The sequence below is a fragment of the Lissotriton helveticus genome, chromosome 10 (assembly GCF_964261635.1).
Source record: "Lissotriton helveticus chromosome 10, aLisHel1.1, whole genome shotgun sequence".
In the NCBI taxonomy this organism is placed as follows: domain Eukaryota; kingdom Metazoa; phylum Chordata; class Amphibia; order Caudata; family Salamandridae; genus Lissotriton; species Lissotriton helveticus.
Genome location: NC_136071.1, coordinates 883,056,823 through 883,077,563, shown reverse-complemented (window position 1 = coordinate 883,077,563; position 20,741 = coordinate 883,056,823). Strand labels below are relative to the sequence as shown.

The window sequence follows — 20,741 nt, the reverse complement described above, 5'->3', positions numbered from 1 at the left end:
ACAGCGGAGCCCTGGACGGTGGGGCAAGCTTGGAGAAAGGGCTGCTGCTCGACGCTGGACATCAGAAGAGTTGGAGTCCGGGATCCCTGGGAGGCGTAGTTCGGCTCCCGTGACCGCACCGGACCGGTGAGGACAGCACCCCGGAGATTGCCATGATTGCTGTGCTGCCCACAGGAGGGGTACTGGCGAGCTGTGATCCGGCCCATCTCCGCTGGAGCTGAGGACGCTGTGGTGGCTTCACTGGGGTCCCGCACCGCTTGCCACGTCGGAAGATCGCCGAGAGTGCTGTGCTGCTCACGGAAGGGATGCTGTCGTCCTGTGGTTCCGCCCGTCATCGCTGGAGTTGAGGAGAGCGCCCGTGACTGCAACGGACCTGAGGGCACACCGGGGACCTGGCAGCGCCGAGGAGAGTGTCACCACCACGCCACCACCCCTACAGGCATCGAGGGGGTAGGCTTAGCGGGGCATGACCAGAGCTTGCCAAATACCCATTTTCAGTTCCCAGGGCAGCAGCGGTGACTACAAGGACACAGCGCTTCCTCTGCCACAGCTCTTCATTCACGGCACACAGCGCTACGTGAGGAAAGCTCTCCTTGGCCAAAGTATCTCACAGTCCGGTCACGGTAATCACGACAGGGAAAGGGTGGTTCCCGGTCGCCGTGCTTCCCTTAGTAACCCTACCCAGCGCGCACAACTCCTGGGCGGCGGCAGTGAGTCCAGGGGCACAGCGCTTCCCCTTCCACAGCGTGTCTCCGTGCCTTAGAGGCCCCCAGGCGGCGGTGGTGATTCTTTCAGGATTACAGCGCTACGGGGCAGTGAATGAGAACAGATGTCTTTATGAATTCCCCACGAAAACAGTTCTTAAAGCCAAAAACCTCGCAGAGGCAACTTCTATATAAGAAACGTGGGGGGTCTGTCCCCTGCGCCTCACTCTGACGACACCTGGGGAGGTGATCTGCTCGACCCTGTGCACGTTCACGTTTCTCTACGGGATGTGCTGCACAGATGCAATAATTGGGAGCTGAGACGGCCGGTGAGCCTGTCGATCTGGGCACCACGGCAACTGTGATATGCAAACGCTGGCAAATAAGGTCGTATTTGCCCCGGCGGCTGGGTTTGCAGATCGCATGCCAAAGTGAAGTGAAGGCTGATTAAGGTATTTACTGTGCCCCAATACCCTTTGCTGGATTAGTTACTTATTTTGCCCCACGCGATTTTATTACTGATTCATCTTTAAAAACACTTTTTTTTCTTCAAAATGGCCGGGGCCATAAACTGAACACCCAACCCCCGCCTGAACACACTAGGCCCCTCGACAGCTCCTCTTCAGATAATAAATCTGAGATAAGACTCCCTTGGTATGCAGGACCCTGAGACAGCCGGAATTGAATGTGAAACTGCTCTGCCCTGCTATCATAACAGCAACAACTAAAAGAGGACTAATGACTATATCCTCCCTACTTGGTGGCCATTTTTAAACTACTCTTGCTCTCTGTGGCGGCCATCATGGACTAGTCCTTCCGACTATTATTTACTATCGGTACTAAGGTCTCCACATAGCTCTGTATTTAAATCTCTGTGTTCTTAAGTGTCTGTCTTTTACTGCGGTATTTTATCACTATTGTATTTTACACTTTATGTAACCTGGTGCTCTTGATGTGCCTAAGTATCTGCCTTGTACTGCAGTATTATACTACCACTGGTACCCTACATCTTGGGCCTAAGTATCTGCCTTGTACTGCAGTATTATACTACCACTGGTACCCTACATCTTGGGCAACATACACCCATCTTCACTTTTACTCTCTGACAGTACACTGATTGCTACCTCATATTCTACTGTCGTATTTGTTATTGCTGTAACTTGTTTACACATATATTGGACTCAGTAACTCATTAATAATTTAGCGCTATTCTCATACTGTATATGCGGTAAGCTGCACCTATCTCACCCTTGTCCCTATCACTCACTGTTCGCTACCTCATTTATGTATTGGTTCTTCGATGTAAGATACCTCACGATGTTGCTCTGATTATTATTACTACCTCATTCACTTCGTCTATTCATGTAAGCTGCACCCAGTCACCTTCTACACCTCGACTACACCACTGTTACCTCGGACATTCTGATGTGTAAATCTGATTCCACCTAACCGGTTCTACCTCTCATATTTTGTACATGGTGTAAGCAGACTGCTACCTCGCATATAGGATACATTATGTAAGCTGCACCTACGCACTGTTTTTTTTTTTTTGTTTTTTTTTTAAACCTTTATTGTACAGAAAGCGCTCACAGATACGGGCCTACAACCCATCGGGCCGGCCACCACAATGAAAGAAACATATCAGGCAATACAGAAGCTCCAACAGGATATCAAAGCAGTCCATACGAAAAGCAAAGGTAAAAAGCCTCCGAGCAACCACCACGAACAGGATGAGAGAAGGTTGATTTTATAATAGAAGAGAGGGTGGCGCAGAATAATGGCAATCCGTAAAGTCCAGAGGGCCGAGGCGGGCCGCGAGCAAGCAGAAGTATCGAACACAGGAAAATTCAAAAAGAACAGTTACATTTTGGCAAAGGCAGAACGTGAGTCCCACAATAATAGCAATTGCAACCGCTGCCCAGTGCCCTCCCACCACTACGAGAACACACCATAATACACAAAACTAAAATTAGGTTTGCAAAACAAAGAGCCCTCTGCCACAACAACCCGGGGGAGGAAAGAAAAAAGGGGGGAGAGGGGAAAAAAGGGGTGAAAGGACATAGGAAAAAAAGGGGGGGAAAGTAAGGACGCAGCATCACTGCACGCACCCCACGGCTAACGAAGCACTCAAGAATAGACCGGCACAAGGAACTAGTGGTAACAGGAGGAATGAATGCGTAGTAAACCGTGACGGCAGGAATACCAGAAGGCCCATGCCAGCAAAAACACCCCAGGGGGCCACATGCCGACACCGCGTCACGAAAAAAGGGGATACATAAGAGCCATAGAACAAAAAAAGGGGGAATGAGGGGAAAACACAAAAGGACAGACCCCCCCCCACCCCGCACAGCCCACCCTGCACCCCTGCAGAAGGCTATGGCCTACCCCCCAGCAGCGTGCCTGTCGCCCTAATCAGAACCCGAAATATAGAAGAAATAAAAGTAAGAAAGAACCACAAAGACAAAAAGAAGAAGGGAAAACAGGGAAGTAACAGCGGGAGAGGAGCCATATAATCAAAACCCCATCAGCTCCCACCCCCCGTCCGAAAATACTCAGAGCCCACGGGAAGATAGTAAGCACAAGGATAAGTTCCAGGAACATGAAGAAGAATCGAACATAGTCATACAGTTACAAACGGATCATCCGACCATACCACAAAATAATAGTCCACCGAGGCAAGTTCATCTCAACCCTGTCCTTGTTTATCCCAAGCTGTAGTCGTCCAATGCACAAGGAACCAGATTATGTGGAACAGGAGGTGAATAACAGGGAGTCTGATCGGCAATCCACACAAGTCATATCGATCGCGACCCGGATGAACAGGAAAGGACGGCAACCACCTCAGGCAATGCAGGCACAGTTCCGATGACAATATGAGGAAAGCCGATCCGGCGGAGCAATCACAGGATCGTCGTTCGGCCATTCGAGGCAAAAAAGGAAAGGGAGATCCAACGAGGCTGGTCCGGACGGGACCCGGCCGGCGGACCCCCTGCACAGGAGGGAGCACTGGATGAAGGAGGGCAGCGGACATCTGTACACCCACATCGACGGCAGCCGCCGGTCCCACGACCTCCAGGAAAGTTCCAGCAGCACACAACAGAGATGAAGCCGCATACACCGGGGGGGGGGGGGGGGGCGGCGGGCCCGGCAAAATGATCCTCCTCCAGGTCAATGATAGGTGGGGCCATGGGAGCATCCCAGGAGCGCAAGGCGGCGAGGATGTCGCCAAGCGTAGGCTCACCTTTACAGTATTCAGCAAACGTGCCATGCGGCGGACCAGCGTCGCCAGTCTCGGCCAGGCCGAGAGACATGGGGCCAGGCCGAGAGACATGGGGCCGGCCGCCATCTTAGAAGCCCGGCGGGGCCGCGGCAAACTCCGACCCCCGTCCGGACACTGGCGGGGCAAACAGGATACGGCCGACCACCAGCAGAGGCACCACCAGAGCAGGAAGGGGGGCCACCAGAAGAAGGCGAGTCGCCGGCTCCCCACACGCCACCGGCACCGTTCTCCGAGTCCGGGCGGAGGAACTCAAAATGGCCGGACCGGAGGACAAAGGGGAGACGAGCCACATACACGGTCAACCCCGTCCATGGAAGGCAGCGCCCCAACACCAGGCCGCAGGACCGCCGGACCAGGCCCGGATAGCCGCAACCGGTCTAATTGCACATCGGCCTCTCCGACCGAACCCACACCGCCACCAAGGGCCGGCCACAGCGCCCCGTCCGGCCCGGGCGCCGCCAAGGAGTGTCAGGCCCGCTCGCTCCGGAGGCCCCGAAGCAGACAAGGGCGCAGCTCAGGATCCGCGGCACCCAGGAACAAACGGATCAAACGGTAAGTGCCTGTGAAATGTCGTAGTTCCATAGTCTATCAAAGAATACTTCCCGGGGCAGGATAAAACACAGGATAGACGTTCCAGACAGGAGAGCGAACGGAGCCGAGCTAAAACGCGGCCATCTCGGACGCGAGCTTGGCTCCTCCCACCTACGCACTGTTGTTCTTGGATTGCACTGACTTCTACCTCTTACACATTGGTCACTCTCAAGTGTCTCTCCTTTGCACTGTAACTAGCGGCTGACAGTTTTTTATTTGTCGTCCTATCTCCTATACCCAACATCACAGCCTTTCTATAATGGAGCCCAACGGCACGCACACTTTTAGAATTATCTACCCTCCCACACTCACCAAAAAAGCCACTAAACGTTTTAAACATAACTTCTTGAGATCGCACCCTGAAACACCCTTTGCCGACACCTACTTCTCACCGGGCAATGGAGCCCTGAACACTGATATCATCTTCCACACCTCACGCAGAGCCCAATGGAGAAAAGTGTTCCTATCCCTACTCACCGTCTCCACCACCAGGAAAACAACTCATGGCCTAACTCTCTCTATCACACCTTCCCGCCTCTTCCCTGGCAGGACTACCATTACTATCTACAATAACGGGATTGTCCTAATTCAATCCACGGATAAGAACCTGGAACTGCTAGACAACCTGTTCCCCAAGTTCAAAGAACACCTCTCCAAGCTGCGGACCCCCACCCAGAACTCCACCAGCACTACCACCCCTGACGTCGCAGCCCCCACCTACAACACCTGTACCCCTAGCACCCCAGTAAATGACCCACCTGCGGTTTACACCCCACACTCCCCAAGAACAGTCACAAACGTCTCCACCTCATATACTAGCCGCCCCTCTAACAGGACTCCTCGTACCCCCACTCACACCCCCTCCATCCCACTCCCCCCTGACTTAACAACTCCCACTCACAACACGCCACCATCTGAACACACCATCGCCCGGAGCTTATCCACCCCCTCCTCCCTTCCCCCCCACGGCAGACCCCTCCCCAGCTCCCTCCCCACTCCCACCCACGAGTCTCTCACACCTGACACAATAACTCTCACCCACACGCCACCATCTGAGCACACCACCATTTGGAGTTTATCCACCCCCCACTCCCATCCCCCCCACGGCGGACACCTCTCCCTCTCCAGCTCCCTCCCCACTCCCACCCAAGACACTCCCACCCTCCCAACAAAAGATACAGAACATACCGCCTCCCTTACCTTAGCATCCCCCTCTCTCCCACCTCCTACTCTCAGCCCCCACTACCCTCCTGTCTCCCCCACTGTCTTCAGCCTTCACTCACTCTTTTACCCACCGACACCGTCTCCCACTGACGTCACTACCTATGGCTCCCACCTACCGCCTATTTCACCTACTTCACCCACACCCCTCGCCCACAAAAAGGCCCTCACTTTGAATGCCATCCCACTCTTTAGCACTGCAGAACCCTCCAACAACGCCAGCATATCCACCCCCTCGATACCCTGCCTGCTTTCCAACTCACTACTCAACGATTCTCCAATGGCTCATCACAAACCCCATCCCCAATCCACCCCCTGACCAGACTTTATCCACCTTCCAGCAAGTCAAAGAGGATATTCTACAAATCAAAAAAGATGTCCACGCAATCAAAGAGCTTCTCTCCTCACAGCCCAGTCTACCTCCCACCATCCCTCTACCCTACAAACGACGCACCCTCCCTACATACCCTCGCCTCCAACGACACCCGCGCTGGCTGACTATCCCCGTTCGCACTAACGCCCACCGCCCCCGGCGTGTCCTCAACCCATTGTCGGACCGTGAATTATGCTCTCTACTACGCTCTTATGGCCCAGGTCCGGTAAAACACATATCCAACACACACATCCCCATACCCACAATTCTTACAAACCCTCTGAGGCTCCCAACACTCAACAATAGAGGTTCCGTCCCTAACAACCTCAGAAAAGTCCCCCTCACACTAGAAAGCTCGACCACCCTTCTCTCTCCCAAACTCAAATGCATCCTACTCAATTGCAGATCGGCCCAGAGACACTCCTCCGACATCGCTGATCTCGTCTCAGCTAGGGATCTGGACCTAGCCGTTCTAACGGAAACGTGGCTTACTGAAGCCTCTACCCCGATTATGGACATACTAGTCCCCCCCCCAATTATCACATCATTAGGCTGGACAGGTCTCCTGGCAAGACGGGCGGGGGAATTGCATGCATTTTTAGGAGCAACCACTCCGTTACTAAAATCACCCCCCCCCCCCCCTCCTTCCCCTCCAGTGAACTCCTCTGCCTCGACATCACCAGCGAGGGCAAACAAGCTTGTGCTTTACATCTCATCTATCACCCGCCTGGTGACAACCTCATATTCACCCAACAACTCATGGACTTGATCACCTCCAATGCCGGTCGGCAGACAACCCAAGTCTACCTGGGTGACTTCAATCTTCACTGGAACGATCAGAAAGACACAGTGGTGAATAGTCTCAAAACTTTCCTTAATGCGCTTGACCTCACCCAAATATGCGATAGACCAACTCATGACAAAGGCTCGATACTCGATCTCATCATTGCCAAAGAGAACTCAACACAACTGGAGGCGATTCAACCCTGCGACTGGTCTGATCACCACATTATCACCTTCTTTATCAATGAAAAAGTGAAACCTATCCCAGCTCAACCAATCAAATCCAAAACATGGAAAAGGGACATGAAGAACCTTAACCCCTCTACCCTGCCTCCCCACATCGGCAATCTCCTCCTTCCCCCTTCAGGTGCCTCGGATGTTCAAACACTGATGGACCACTACCTTGACTCTATGAACACAGTAGTCAATGAAGTCGCCCCACTTCAACTGAAGAGAGTCTCCACCAAAACTTCTAACCCCTGGTATGATGATAGACTCAATGACGACCGGCGTACTATGCGAATGGCAGAGCGCACCTGGAGATCGTACCCTTCAGCACTGCACCTCAAAAGGCTTAAGAACAAAAGAAACGCCTACTTCAGGAAAATAAAGCGCACAAAGGCGGACTTCTTTAGCCGTCAGTTGGACCAAGCAAAAAACAGGCCAAGAAAGCTGTTCGAACTAATCAAGACCCAAACAAAGACTCAACCCCTACAATCAAACAGCACAACAGGCGACACCCCACACTGTGAAGCCTTCTCTGCTTTCTTTAAGCTAAAGACTGACAACATAAGAAATGACCTCATCTTGGATGTAAGTCGATTCCCCAACAACACCAGAATGTCTTACACTCAACCTAAAAACAAGGCATCTTGGCTGTACTTCGATACCTACTCGGAAGAAGCAATACGCAAACTGCTCTGCACCTTGAAGCCCTCTATTCACCTCACAGACCCTCTACCTGCTAATGCTGTAAAAGACTTCATCCCCTTGCTCCTCCCTCTCTGGACCAAAATCATCAACAGCTCCCTGCAACAAGGCCTCATTCCGGACTCCCTCAAGGTGGGGCAAGTCACGCCTATACTCAAGAAACCTACAGCTGATCCGTCTGACCTAAACAATTACCGGCCCATCACCAATATCCCCACCCTGGCCAAACTGCTGGAAAAATGTGTCCAACTACAACTAACTAAACACATTGACCAATTTGACCTCCTCAACCCTCATCAATCAGGGTTCCGAGCGAAACATAGCACGGAAACAGCTATGACACACATAATTGATGACGCCCTCCAAATTCTTGATCGCAATGAGTCCTGCCTCCTCATCCTTCTTGACCTCTCGTCAGCATTTGACACGGTCAAACATGAGAACTTGCTGGAGCTGCTAAGCACTAGAATGGGTCTATCGGGAACTGTTCTCAAATGGTTTTCGTCCTTCCTACACAATCGATCACAGAAGTTCAAGATCGACAATGTACTATCCACACCTGTGCCTGCAGATCTAGGCGTCCCACAAGGATCCTCCCTCTCCCCCACACTGTTCAACCTCGTCATGGAACCGCTCGCCACCTTGTTCCAAGCTTCCAATGTCCAATTCCATATGTACGCCGACGACACACAACTCTACCTAAAGCTACAATCTCCGGAAGATATCAAACATCTGAACTCCACGCTTATTAACACTCAATCTTGGCTGGCAGATAATCACCTCAAACTAAATGCTCTGAAAACCGAGTTCCTACTCATCTCACCCCGACGAAAACTTCCACCACCCAAACATGGCTCAATAATCTAACAGCACTCAATGTCCAACCTACCATCGTGGACTCGGCGAAATCCCTAGGCATCACACTCGACGCCAAGCTCAACATGCAGCAGCATGTTAGCAAAGCCACAAAAGCAGCTAATTTCCAAATCAACACATTGAGGAAAATTAAACCTTTCCTCCCTGCCGAAGACTTCCAAACTGCTGTACAAGCGCTAGTCATCCCTCGAATAGACTACGGAATTGTGGCCCTCAGCGGACTCCCGCTATCCACAACAGCACCCTTAAGAGCCTCCCTGAACGCTGCCGCGAGACTCATTACTGGCTCAAGAAAACATTCGCATATATCCCCAGACTTAAAGTCTCTAAAATGGCTGCCTTTTGAAGCCAGAATACAGCTAAAAATTGCAGTTATGACACACGCGGCCGTGCACCACAATGCACCCAACTACCTCGCTCAAAAGTTGTCTATCTCAGGAGGTTCGAGGTCCAATAGAAGCACAAAAAACCTACTCCTGAAACCCCGTAGATTCCGGAAAGAGAAAACATACAAGCGCTCATTCTCTGGAATGGCACCCAGGATTTGGAACACGCTCCCGCCTGAAACTAGGCTGATCTCCTCCACTGCACTCTTCAAGAAAGAGGTGAAAAACATCCTTCTGGCCAAGATCTCCTGAACATGATTGTTGCTGGATCAGAGACTCTGCATTGCTTTGTATCACTGCTCACCTTGTCCTCTGGCACTATACTTCTAACCTGATGTTGTCACTACCAATATATGTTACACGTTGATTCACTCTCCAGATGCCCCCACTCAGTGTTCTCGCTACACTAAGACTTTGGTATAAGCCATCCACACACCCAAGGTACACATGAACACCCCTGTAGTGGGGATCAATGACTTGTGCCGTCTTATATTACTTGTTCACTTGATTGTATTGTGATATGTGTCATGTATGTTACTATTACCCCACCATGTTAGTGACTACTATATTGCTCCCATTGTCTCTGTTCACTCCTACTGCCCCTACCCTGTCTTTGTGAAGCGCTCTGATATCCGTAAGGATCTTGTTCGCGCTATATAAAACTCTGAATAAATAAATAAATAAATAAATTTAAGTGGCCCCCTGATACCAGGAACTGTGATTTGTTTGCCTGAAAGAACAAGGTCAAAGAAGAGCTAAATACGTGCGAAATGTGGGCCAGCACCTATCTTGGTGCAAAACCCTGCCTCCTGCTCTGCTGACAATCACTGACACCGACTCATCCAGAAGCGAAACAGCCTCCCCAAACCCTTGGAGGTCTGCCCAGCACTTCATCGACCCAGCAACATCTCCCTTGGAGTGGAGGAGCCACTACCCTGAACCGGCAGGCACCGACTTCACCTGCCCGGTACTGTATTCTGTTGATCCCCAAGCATGCCAAATGGCGGTCTCCTTTGCTTCAGGAGGTCAGGTCCGTCTCCCTGCCAGGTTTGGAGACGCCAAAACCGCCAGAAACCACCCAGCACCAATACCCGAGGTACCCGGAGCCAGCTTCAAACACCATGGCTTGTTTGTGTTAATTCAGAATACCACCTGTGCCAAAACTTACCTGCAAGTCAAGGGACTTGGAGAGAGGCCAGCTCCACACTGAGAGTGGCCCGCTGCTTTTCTTTTCCCTCTTCTGCAGATATCTCAAGAACTATAGGAACCTCTAACTCTCTGACCTACTGGACAAAACACCTCTGCACCCAAGCTCCCTAGCCCTGGCTCAAGTAAACCGATCAGTGTCATTGTGGTCTTGAGAACCTCAACAGCTGAGTCCCCCTCCCTTTTGGGTTCTGCCGTACTGGTGCCCCAGTTCCTTCTTGAAGCCTTTTTCTTACAGATACTTTTGCCATTGACTTTAGCTGGTAGTGCCTGAGGCTACCTCGGCGTACAGCACCTCTGCCCCCACACATACGAGGGCAGGTAAAATTAAATTGTTGGTGCTTTCATGGACCTTGGCTCCTTCTTAATCTTAATTCAGGAAGAAAGAGTCCTGTAAATCTTCTGTAAGTGTACCAATGCAGTGAATATTTCTCCCATAAGATAACATTACCACCTCAAATCTGACATTGCGATTTTTCTACAGTTTGTACTGTAAGAATTGATGACTTCTAAAGTACCTGATTCCGTTATCCTTGGTGTCTAAAATTACATGAAAATCTGTCTTTTTCTAATTTGTTCTCAAGTTTCTTCTTGAGTGTGTCTCATTGACTGTGTGTAAAACAAATACTTAACACCACCCGCTGCTAAGCCTCAACTCTCACAAAGAGAGCTTTTTGGATTATTAATTTAAACCCTGTAAGCCAATAAGGGTATTCTGGGCTTTCTACATAGTATACCTCATTTTGGTACACTACATAACAAGCCAGCTTCCTACAGGTTCCACTGCGTTAGCGTGCGGCGTCACAGTCCTGGACATTTGTCATGCAGCAACGTGGGCTTCGCTGCACACGTTCACCAAGCACTACTGCCTAGACAGTCAGGTCCATTGTGACGGTTACTTCGTCCTTTCGGGCCTGCAGGACTTTGGTTTAATTAGTTTCTCAGTTCCACATTTAGGGAGGTATGGCTTGGGTATCTATTCTGAAGTAAGGAATCAGCAATTAGAAGTCTATATCAGATGAACTAGTTACTTACCTTTGGTAAAGACTTATCAGGTAGAGATTCTATCTAGCCGCAGATTCCTTACTGACTCTCCCATCCTCTCAGCGAACTGATTACGGCGTCAAGGACACCCTTATCAGGGCCTTAGTTGGTCACACCAGTGGTCAGTGCTCATCGTGGCTCTGTGCTTCTGGCAATGGAAAATCCTGAAAGTAACTGACATCAGTGTGCCATGGTGGTGCCTATATAGGTACCACTCATGTCACTTCCTGCGCAGACGATGCCGATGTCACTCTGAGCCGAACAGAGCCACCCACTGCTGTGTAAGGGTACTGCTCAAAAATCAACTGGATCCAATCTGACATCTGGGGATATTCCTAGGTAAGGAATCTGCAGCTAGATAGGCATCACTGAAGGTAAGTAACTTTTTCATTACAAAGAGGCTCCCAAAGACAGACCGATAAATAGATTTCCAAAGACAGTTAAAGATGGATAGATTTGCTAACAGGTAGATTAGGTTGCAAAGAGATATAAATAGAAAAGGTTGCTAAGATAACTATAGATAGGGCTGCTAAGGTAGAGTAGCGATGATTGATAGATTTACAGACCGATAAACTGATAGTTGCAAAGATAGACTGAAAGAGTAACAAAAATATATAGGGCAGCTAGGATAGATAGATAGATAGATAGATAGATAGATAGATAGATAGATAGATAGATAGATAGATGTACTAAGATAGATATACAGACAGACCAATAGAGTTTGACAGAGACAGACATACGTACATACCTACATACCTACATACATACATACATACATACATACATACATACATACATACATAGCTACATACCTACCTACATACCTACCTACATACCTACATGCATAGATAGATACATACATACTTTGGGAGCTAGACAGACCAACAGGTAGACGGAAAGTTAGACAGATGGGTAGATGGACAGATAGGTAAACCAACAGACAAGCAAGGATGGTAGATAGATCGACAGGTAGATAGGTAGACTGATAGATAGGGTTGCATAGATTGATAATTAAACAGTACAGCTTTCATTAGTAATTTTATTTTGAAATGTCTATAAAAGCGTGGCATACAAGAGCGCCGAAAGCAAAGTAGAAAGCCATACAAGCAGGACATATGACTGAATTGATTTACAAGTGTATAGAAAGCCCTCCATAAAAATGCCTGCCAACGTGACCCACAGGAGTGCACTTCATTGTGTGTGCTTACTTTATAAAGAATTTTCAAATGGACATAATCTGGTATATCGTGAAACAGCAGCAGTTAGATAAACAAAAGCCACTCCAAAAAGAATTTACAACAGCATTAGTAGGAGATGGGACTGATAAAGCTGGAATAACACCCTATGTTCACAGCTGGTAGAAAGTGTCATGCTATCACGTCAGGCTCTAAACACAAAGGCAACACTGAACAATGAAATAAAAACAAAAACTGAAAGGAACTAACTTGTGCGCGAATGTGCTCCTTGTGAAAGAGTGAAATGCAGTCACACAAAGTGCAGTTAACCAGTGACTGAAGTGGGCTGACCCATTGCTCTATGCTGGCTGCTGTAGTGGATGGAAGAAAAATGTGAATGCCGGAACAGACCAATACATGGAGAACTGGCTGAAAGCCCCTTCAAGTGAATATCATACATATAATTTTAGAAAAATCAAAAGGTCTTGGCTGATGCCAGACTTGAAAACCGATCTCGATCCCAGACTATCTGAGGTGTCAATGGTATCTGGGCTCTGGCCACAGCTCTAAGTTGCGTGATAAATGCACACTCATACACCTGAAGGCATTGCGGGAGGAGAAACGGTTTGTAGCTGAACATAAGAAGTTGTAGCCTTAGCATAAGTCTCACTCCAAATTGTGGGCATGGACTCTGTCCCACACCTAAAGCCATTCATACGAGTGGTCCGCTTCACACGTGCAAACATAAAAAAGCAAAGTGAGAGTCAACCCTTCCCCTCCACTGTGAACCTAAAGAATGGGTATGAGGGCATCATGATGTGAGTTGTTTATCCTCGAGATCTTTGGTCCTGGAGCTGATTCAGTGGTGTAACAAAAGCCCTTTCAGCCCCTGCAGTGCGGTGGGCCCCGTGCTTCAGGGTGACCCCTTAGCAAAAGTGCTAGGTGGTGGGCCTTGGAGGGGGCTGGTGGCGGCTTCTGTGTACTTTGCATGGAAAACCCCTCAGGTTTTGTTCCGCCACTGAGCTGATTATGGTACCTGCAAGATCCCTGGGACATTGATGATGTTGCAGCAGGTTGAAGCCTTTGGACAGGTCATTCTTGAGAATTTTTGTGTGCTTCCGGATCCCTCTGGTGTGCCTCGGGACCTCAAGAAACCGAAGGAACTTACCTTGTACTCAACACTAAACTGCAATTCCAGCTCCCAAAACTGCTCCAGGCCCTTCCACATTGATGCCAGTACCAATTCTACCAGTGTTGGAAAGAAAATCAAGTGCTGATTCCGATGTCAGATACCAAACGGACGTCACGCTATGAGGTTTCAAAAGCGCAACTGGTTGTTATAAATCCTGACTATGATCCGGTGCAGCTACCAGAAAGGACGTGCCAGTAGAGGTTCCATTATTTTTGGCTCCAACTCTGAACAAGGGACATCCCAGGAAGGAGAGGATGATGGTGCAGATGAAGCCCGTTTTCTCCCCACTCGTTCCACACATACCTTTTACATGAATTTACAAAAGGACAGTGGGTCTGAACACCATTTTTGAGACAGGGTTTGACTCGCCACCTGAAAAAGGTACCTTCTTTGCAGTGGTGATCGGGTGGGCACCTGAGGTCCTAGATTTGCAGCTGCCGTCAGTTGAGCTAGAAACAAACGTCTTTACAGAAATTATGTAGCCTGGGTGAGCCATGTCTGAGCCTTTATTCCCTTTTAACAAGGCCCTCACAGATGCCTCGATGGCCACTTTGTCAAAGCCCTTTTCTAGTGACTATAGAGGTTGTCAAGCATCACAAACTGGCGATCCAGATTTTCTTACTAAGCATCCTACTTCTGAAACCCTTGTTGTTCAACCTCCAAGCAGTACATTAAATACATATTCATTTTCCGAGACGCCTCCTGATAGGGAGTACAGGAGGACTGAGGCTTTTGACAAGTGTTTTGTTTCTCCTCCAGTCTGAGATTGAGGTTGGTTATTCTAGTCTACCGATTGTGTCACCACACACATGCCCTTGTGGGACATTGCCAGCAAGATCTTGCTGACGCTCCCAGAAAAAGATAAGTGCTCCCTGGTGTAGACAGTTCACCGTGAATAAGACGCAGCTAAATAAGTTAGCCGCAAAGTCTTCAGTAACACTGATTGCCTGGGAGGGCTGTGGGCACCAGTGGTGTACTTAGCTGACCCGCATGAATGCACTTCATAGGATTCCCATGATGTACAATCCTCTCGCATGGATATGCCTTTTGATGGCTCACATCAATTCGGCAGAGGGTTGTTACACTCATTATTGTGCCGAAAAAGGATGGGAGTCTCCAGCATGTTTTGAACCTTTGACTTCTGAATGGTTTCTTGTAGGAGGAAACATTTGAAATGCGCACACAGGCATAGATCCTGTCAGCCCTGGACCCCAGCGACTGGATGGTGCCTTGGACCTGCGAAACGTGTATTTTCATGTACCCATCCTGCAGTCTTACAGACATTTCTGCATTCCAAAGTAGGTCGGTAGCATTTTCAATTTGCCAAACTTTCTTTCAGCCTCACCAGGAGGAGGTCATCGCCTGACCTAAGATGGCCGCCGGAACGCCCGGTCTGCACCCAGCTTAATGCAACCTCCCTCCCCACTGATATCTTTGGAGTGAGGCCTCCCAGTGCCTGCCAGATGGACTGAGTTCCTGAGGCGCAATCCATCACCCGCGCATTGAGTACCCACGGGGAAGTGGGGTGTGGACTACGCTGCCCGGAAGTGACTACTGAGGGGGAGGCCACACACGATTTTCTGAGCTGGGGAACTGCACAGACAACAGACAGTGCACTACACTGGACCATCAGGTGGCACCAGCTCCACGCAGCATAATGGGGAAACCAAGGTTCTCACAGAACGCAACGGGAAACCTACTAAATACCCGCACCTCCTCAAGACACCAGCGGCCCCCTCGGACCCATAGTGGTCCTCTACCATGTTGTGCTACTACTATTGGTCATCGACCAGTCCTCAAGCATATCACCTACCCGGCTAACCCATCAAGACATTGAATCTGCGAACTTGCCGCCGACCGTTGAGACCTAGCAGTTTGGCCGATGCCCGGTGGAGCTACCTTGATAGCTATAGAGGAGATGGGATGTGGACTTCCTCCTCGGCCGTCACCTACCCAGCCGGACTTTGGACAGACTTTTCTTCGTCTCTCCGCTGTATCTCCCTCCTCCCCGCTCTACTTCTCTCCACTTTCCTGCTACTGACCTCTGCCCTCTCCTTTTCTGGCCCTTAGTCCCCACCCTGCTTATCTGTGAATATTCCCTCATTATTTGAGACCCAACTATTTTGTCTGATGCCCGATGGAGCTACCTGGTTTAGCTATAGGGGAGATGGACCGTGCACTCCCTCCTTGATTGTCACCTATCCAGTTGGCCTTTAGACAGACTTCATTTCGTCTCTCCTTGTTGTCTCTTCCCCTATCCTCCCTTTCTCACCTTCCCTGCCCCCTCCACGCTCCATTTATTTTGCCCTCCATGTTCTTTAAATGTTTTCCCATTGAGACCTAGCTATTTGGCCAATGCCCAGTGGAGCTACCTGATAACTATAGAGGAGATGGGTTTTGGGACTTCCCCCTCGACCGTCACCTACCCAGCCGGACTTTGGGTAGACTTTCCTCCGTTTTTCTGCCGTATCTCTCTCCTACCCCTTTACCCTCACCCCTTCCCCTTTACACTTCACTTATCTTGTCTTCTATGCTCTTGTAATTGTTTGTCTAGCAACTGATGTAAATTGGAACTGATGTAATCTTGTAATTTTGTGGAACCTCATGTAAAGCGCTCTGATACCTCCGGGTCTAGCCAGAGCTATATAGAACTCTTAAAATAAATAAAAACCAGTGGCCCCTCAAGTGTTTACGAAAATGATGGCGGTGCTCACAGCCAGTCTTCAGAGTTTAGGGATATCATCTTTAGTTCCAAGAGAATGTTCAGAAGCACTGTCAGCCTTTCAGAAGATAGACCCAAAAGACAGATCTAGCTCAATTCAATGACAGTTTAGCATAGTTCATTGCTTTATTTTTTTATTTTTTCACATAGAATCCTATTCAACATGAACACCAGCTTATCATATATATCTTGTTTCAACAAAATAGATCATACATACCTAATTCCAATCTTGCCATGGGGCAAAAAAGGCCATCATCCATCCTATTCTTTTAGCATTGAGGTAGTGTTTTGACACTAGCGTCCCACCACTTGGGTGATCTTCTTTTTTAAATAGATATCGCCACCTGACTTGTTGGGTGGTAATACTCCACCTAACAAAATGTCTTATTCTAGTTCTTGAAAGTAATGGAGCAAGACGTAGGTGATGTATTGTTTCAAAACAAAAAATATATTGTATAAATGAACAAACTGGATATCATTCTGAGGTGAAAAAAAATAAAACTATGGAGTATGCATTCCTGTTAGTAATATCTCTATTTAACAGTTGAGTGTCTGCTGCCCTTCCTTGATTGTAACTTCAAACTGTTGCACCGTAGGGAGTAAATGGTCTATGCAGGAGAGCACCTTGAGTGCAGAGCCTAATATTTTTATTTGTTTCCCAAAAAACTGTTGGAGTTTAGAGATTCTTCATTTTTACTCAAATATTTTCTTAAAAGCAAGTTAATTTCTAATCCCAGTTATTCTCATGTCTTGGATTTTGTCTGCATGAGCATAAGACCCAGCCACCTTCCCTCATCCACGTAGCAGCCCCTAAAATTTACACCTCTGACTGTGACCCAATATATCTCACTTGTGGAATCCACACCCAGCTAGGCCTTTGATGATCTTCAGTAGCGCCTGCTTAGCCACTCTTGTGCAGAGCCAAGTAATGTTCGACTAGTCAGCATCTCCCTTGTTCAGACATTTTGGCTAGTATATTCTGTTCTCATTCCACCAGATATGAACTACTCTCTCCTCCAGTGTAGAAAGAAAATGTGCTTGTCAAAATGCTACCTGGTCAAGTTCATTTTTGAGGCTTCACTCCTGATTGGGCACTACTTTACCACCATTGCCCCTGTTTCGCATAATTACACACTTTCTGGGGCTAAGAGATACTGTGCGAGGATGAAGACTTTGTTGCTGCTCCTACTGAGGTTTAACCAATACTTGTAGGCTCTGGTAAACTTCAAAAGCTACTGTAATCTGCCTTAAGGAAGAGTTGCTGCTGATCTGTGCAGCGTGTGAAGAATGCCCTTTTACAGCAAGACCAGTGGAGATGGAAATCTGAGCGGATTTTTTTGTGGATGACCAAATCAAGGATTGCCAGTTGAGGAGGCTTGAAGCCTCACAGCCAAGCTGACTAAATCCAAGGTCTGTGCTAGGAAAAGAGAAAACTACTCCCATCGCAATATCGCCATTCATGCTGTACTAATGAGCTTACATCTCTCCACTATTAGTTATTTTCATTTGGTTCTACCCAGTCTGGTAGTGAGCTCCCCTGCCTGTTGGCCAAGAAAATGCTTGAACTATACCTCGCCCTCTTCAGTGATGCATCCCGGTCCTTTGGTGTTGAATGACACCAGATTTGTGTGTCGCACAGTCCCAAGCCCAAGAGTAATACATTTTCCCTATTTCATCGAGAATCAACATGTGAGCTGGCCAAGCTGACTCCTGTGAACCGTCTTTGTGCTATGTATTGTTTTCAAGTCAATTCACTTAGACCCTATGCTTCCATGTCTCTACACTAGGGTTTCCTTTTTGCCATTGGGTGATGTATCCCACTAACATCAGAAACTCTTAATATCAAATTGAGGTTCATGTGTCAAGTTTTCAGGCACAAAGGGGTGTCAACCTTAGTGGCTGTTCCATCTGTCATCACCTGTAGGATCTAAACTGTGTTCTTAAACAGGTTGTTGCACTTGGTTAACTGGTTAACACCGCTGAAGAACTTTGAGTGCCCACCCAGTACACCTCTCCTAGCACTACAGTTCAACAAACCATGGCAATCGCTTTGTATGATAGTGTTATGTGTTCTTTTTGAATGGTGGGTTTTTGAGTTGAGTGGAATACCTGCAGCAAAGGCTGGATCTGGTGAGCTTCAACTGTGTTGCACACTAGGCATGTGAACTGGGGGAAAAGGCCCAAATGGCAGAGATTTTTCTTCCCATAGTCCTGTCTGATCATTAATTCATTGCCTGAGTTCACCCTTTGTGGTTGCCATGTAAAGGCACATTTTTGCAGTTTTGAAGCATGAACCCTTTAAATTGTGACATGCCATAAGATTCTACAGTAAAGCATATTTTGCCTTTGACTCAAAGTGCTATAAAAATGTGTTATGCCTTGTCTCCAGCTGGTGCTGTGACGTCATGATCTTATTGACCAGCATCATTTAAACTGCCCCGTTTTTTTGTTCTGTGTATAAAGTTCTCTACTATATTGTTTTTCAAAAGTGACTAGACGGTGAACCTTTGTTACTATTGGTGGCATTCTGCATCTGTATTCCAAACCTGGCACTTCTAGCGGATCTTACCCAGTAACCATTTAGTCCCCCGGTTACTTGAGAAAGTTCCATGTGGCAGTTTTCGTGGCACTGAATAATTACGGAACATGTTCTGGATTTAAACTCATTACGTCCCCTAGCTCTGCCTTAGCTGCAACCTTAATATATAGCCAGAAGCAAATTGTTCTGTATCCAGAAGCAAATTATCCTGTGCCCTTCATACCTGAAGAGCTATGTCCTTCCTTATGAGAAAATGTGATTCTTTCTTTAAAACTATTTCATGTAGGCCTGGGTCTTTCATACACACTGTTGACTAAGACTTTTGATTTGAACAGAAAATGATCTTTAACTTTTTGTTTCAAATTGTATCTGTAATACCTTTTGTAGGGACAGTTGTGTGAAATGGAGAACATGCGTCTAGAAATGCAGATTCTATTAGACGAATGCCAGGATTTGAAAAGTCAGCAAGAAGGATGTAGGAGGGGCGTCAAGACCAGGTAACGCATGTATTGGAATTAAGGATTTATGTCATAAACATCTTGAGCCTCTGGAAAATGGGGCAAACTATATTCATTTATGAAACTACTTTATTAAAAGGTCCTAGTCTGATCAAGTGACGTTTAAATCCGGCATATTGAAGGATTTTATTTTGTAGCAAGTTTGAAATCATTCCAGAAAATAGTTTGTCATTTGTCTTCATCTCTTTTGGCTATTTTTCCAACTGAGGTTCCTTTGTAGCTTCTCAGGATGAAAAAATGACAGATTGTTATTGAGTATATCTAATCTCCCTTCCATTTTCATCAGATGTCCTTAACAATACAGAGTTACACTCCTAAATTATTTTGACCTCTGATGTGGCATACTCCAAAACTGTTGCACAGCAGCCCCAACACTTTATGCTGTGATGATCGCACAGTGTCAAGCTGGGTTTAATGGATAGAGAATGCATATCAACCAAAACTTCTTGGAAGGGATTCAACTAGGACCCACTGCTAAGATCAGATCAAAATCCATTTCCCAATGACTAAATCTGTTATCCTATGCCAAGCGTTAAAAGAATGCTAAACATATCTCTACCTATCAAGGCAATCAGTTGTTGCTTCTGCAGCAACATGTTCTGACCTTACTTCAAACGTCTGAGTTACAGAGAGTTATTCAAACAAAATTGGCATATAATTTAAATCTTTTCTGTTATTGGAAAAAATTGTGTGTACTGTGTGTAGTGGTACTTCATCCGACCTTTGAACTATTGGGAATATTAACCAAGTTATCCGGACAGAAAAGTACAAGATGGGTGGGTCTTTTCTCTTTTTCCGTGGGATGCTTCACTGCAGTTTAAACAAAGGACATTGATTTCAGCATTGGAACGGGAATCAAAGATTCAATTTATGCTGGGATCACAGCACTACCATTTCCAGATGCTTGATTTCATCCCTCAATGCAGATGTGTTGAGAAAGTGTATAGTCATAAAAGCTTCTCAATTAATAAAGAGAAGGCATTCCCTACCTGTATTTAATAAAAAGTCCAGGCCCTCTTCCTGTGGTCTTAATTAGGCAGCTGGAAGCCTTACTCTTGCATCTTCTCTCTGTTGGAGACACTGACCCAGCTCCTCAAATAATAGTAATTTTTCTAGCTTCTGTGTTCAGTTGTAGAAGTCAGCTTACTTTCTTTTATTAATAAACCAGTCTCTTCCCTGGCCTGATGGCTTGTTGAATAAT

At 47.5% G+C, this 20,741-nt stretch overlaps 1 protein-coding gene across 3 annotated transcripts in view; it reads left to right on the top strand.

The window, feature by feature from the left end:
• KIF15 (kinesin family member 15) overlaps positions 1-20,741 on the top strand; it is a 927,215-nt gene that overhangs the window by 600,900 nt on the left and 305,574 nt on the right. For all 3 annotated transcript variants that reach the window (XM_078663524.1, XM_078663523.1, XM_078663522.1), the window contains exon 30: positions 19,410-19,519. In XM_078663524.1, coding sequence (XP_078519650.1) covers positions 19,410-19,519 — 110 coding nt within the window. The remainder of the gene's footprint in view (positions 1-19,409; positions 19,520-20,741) is intronic.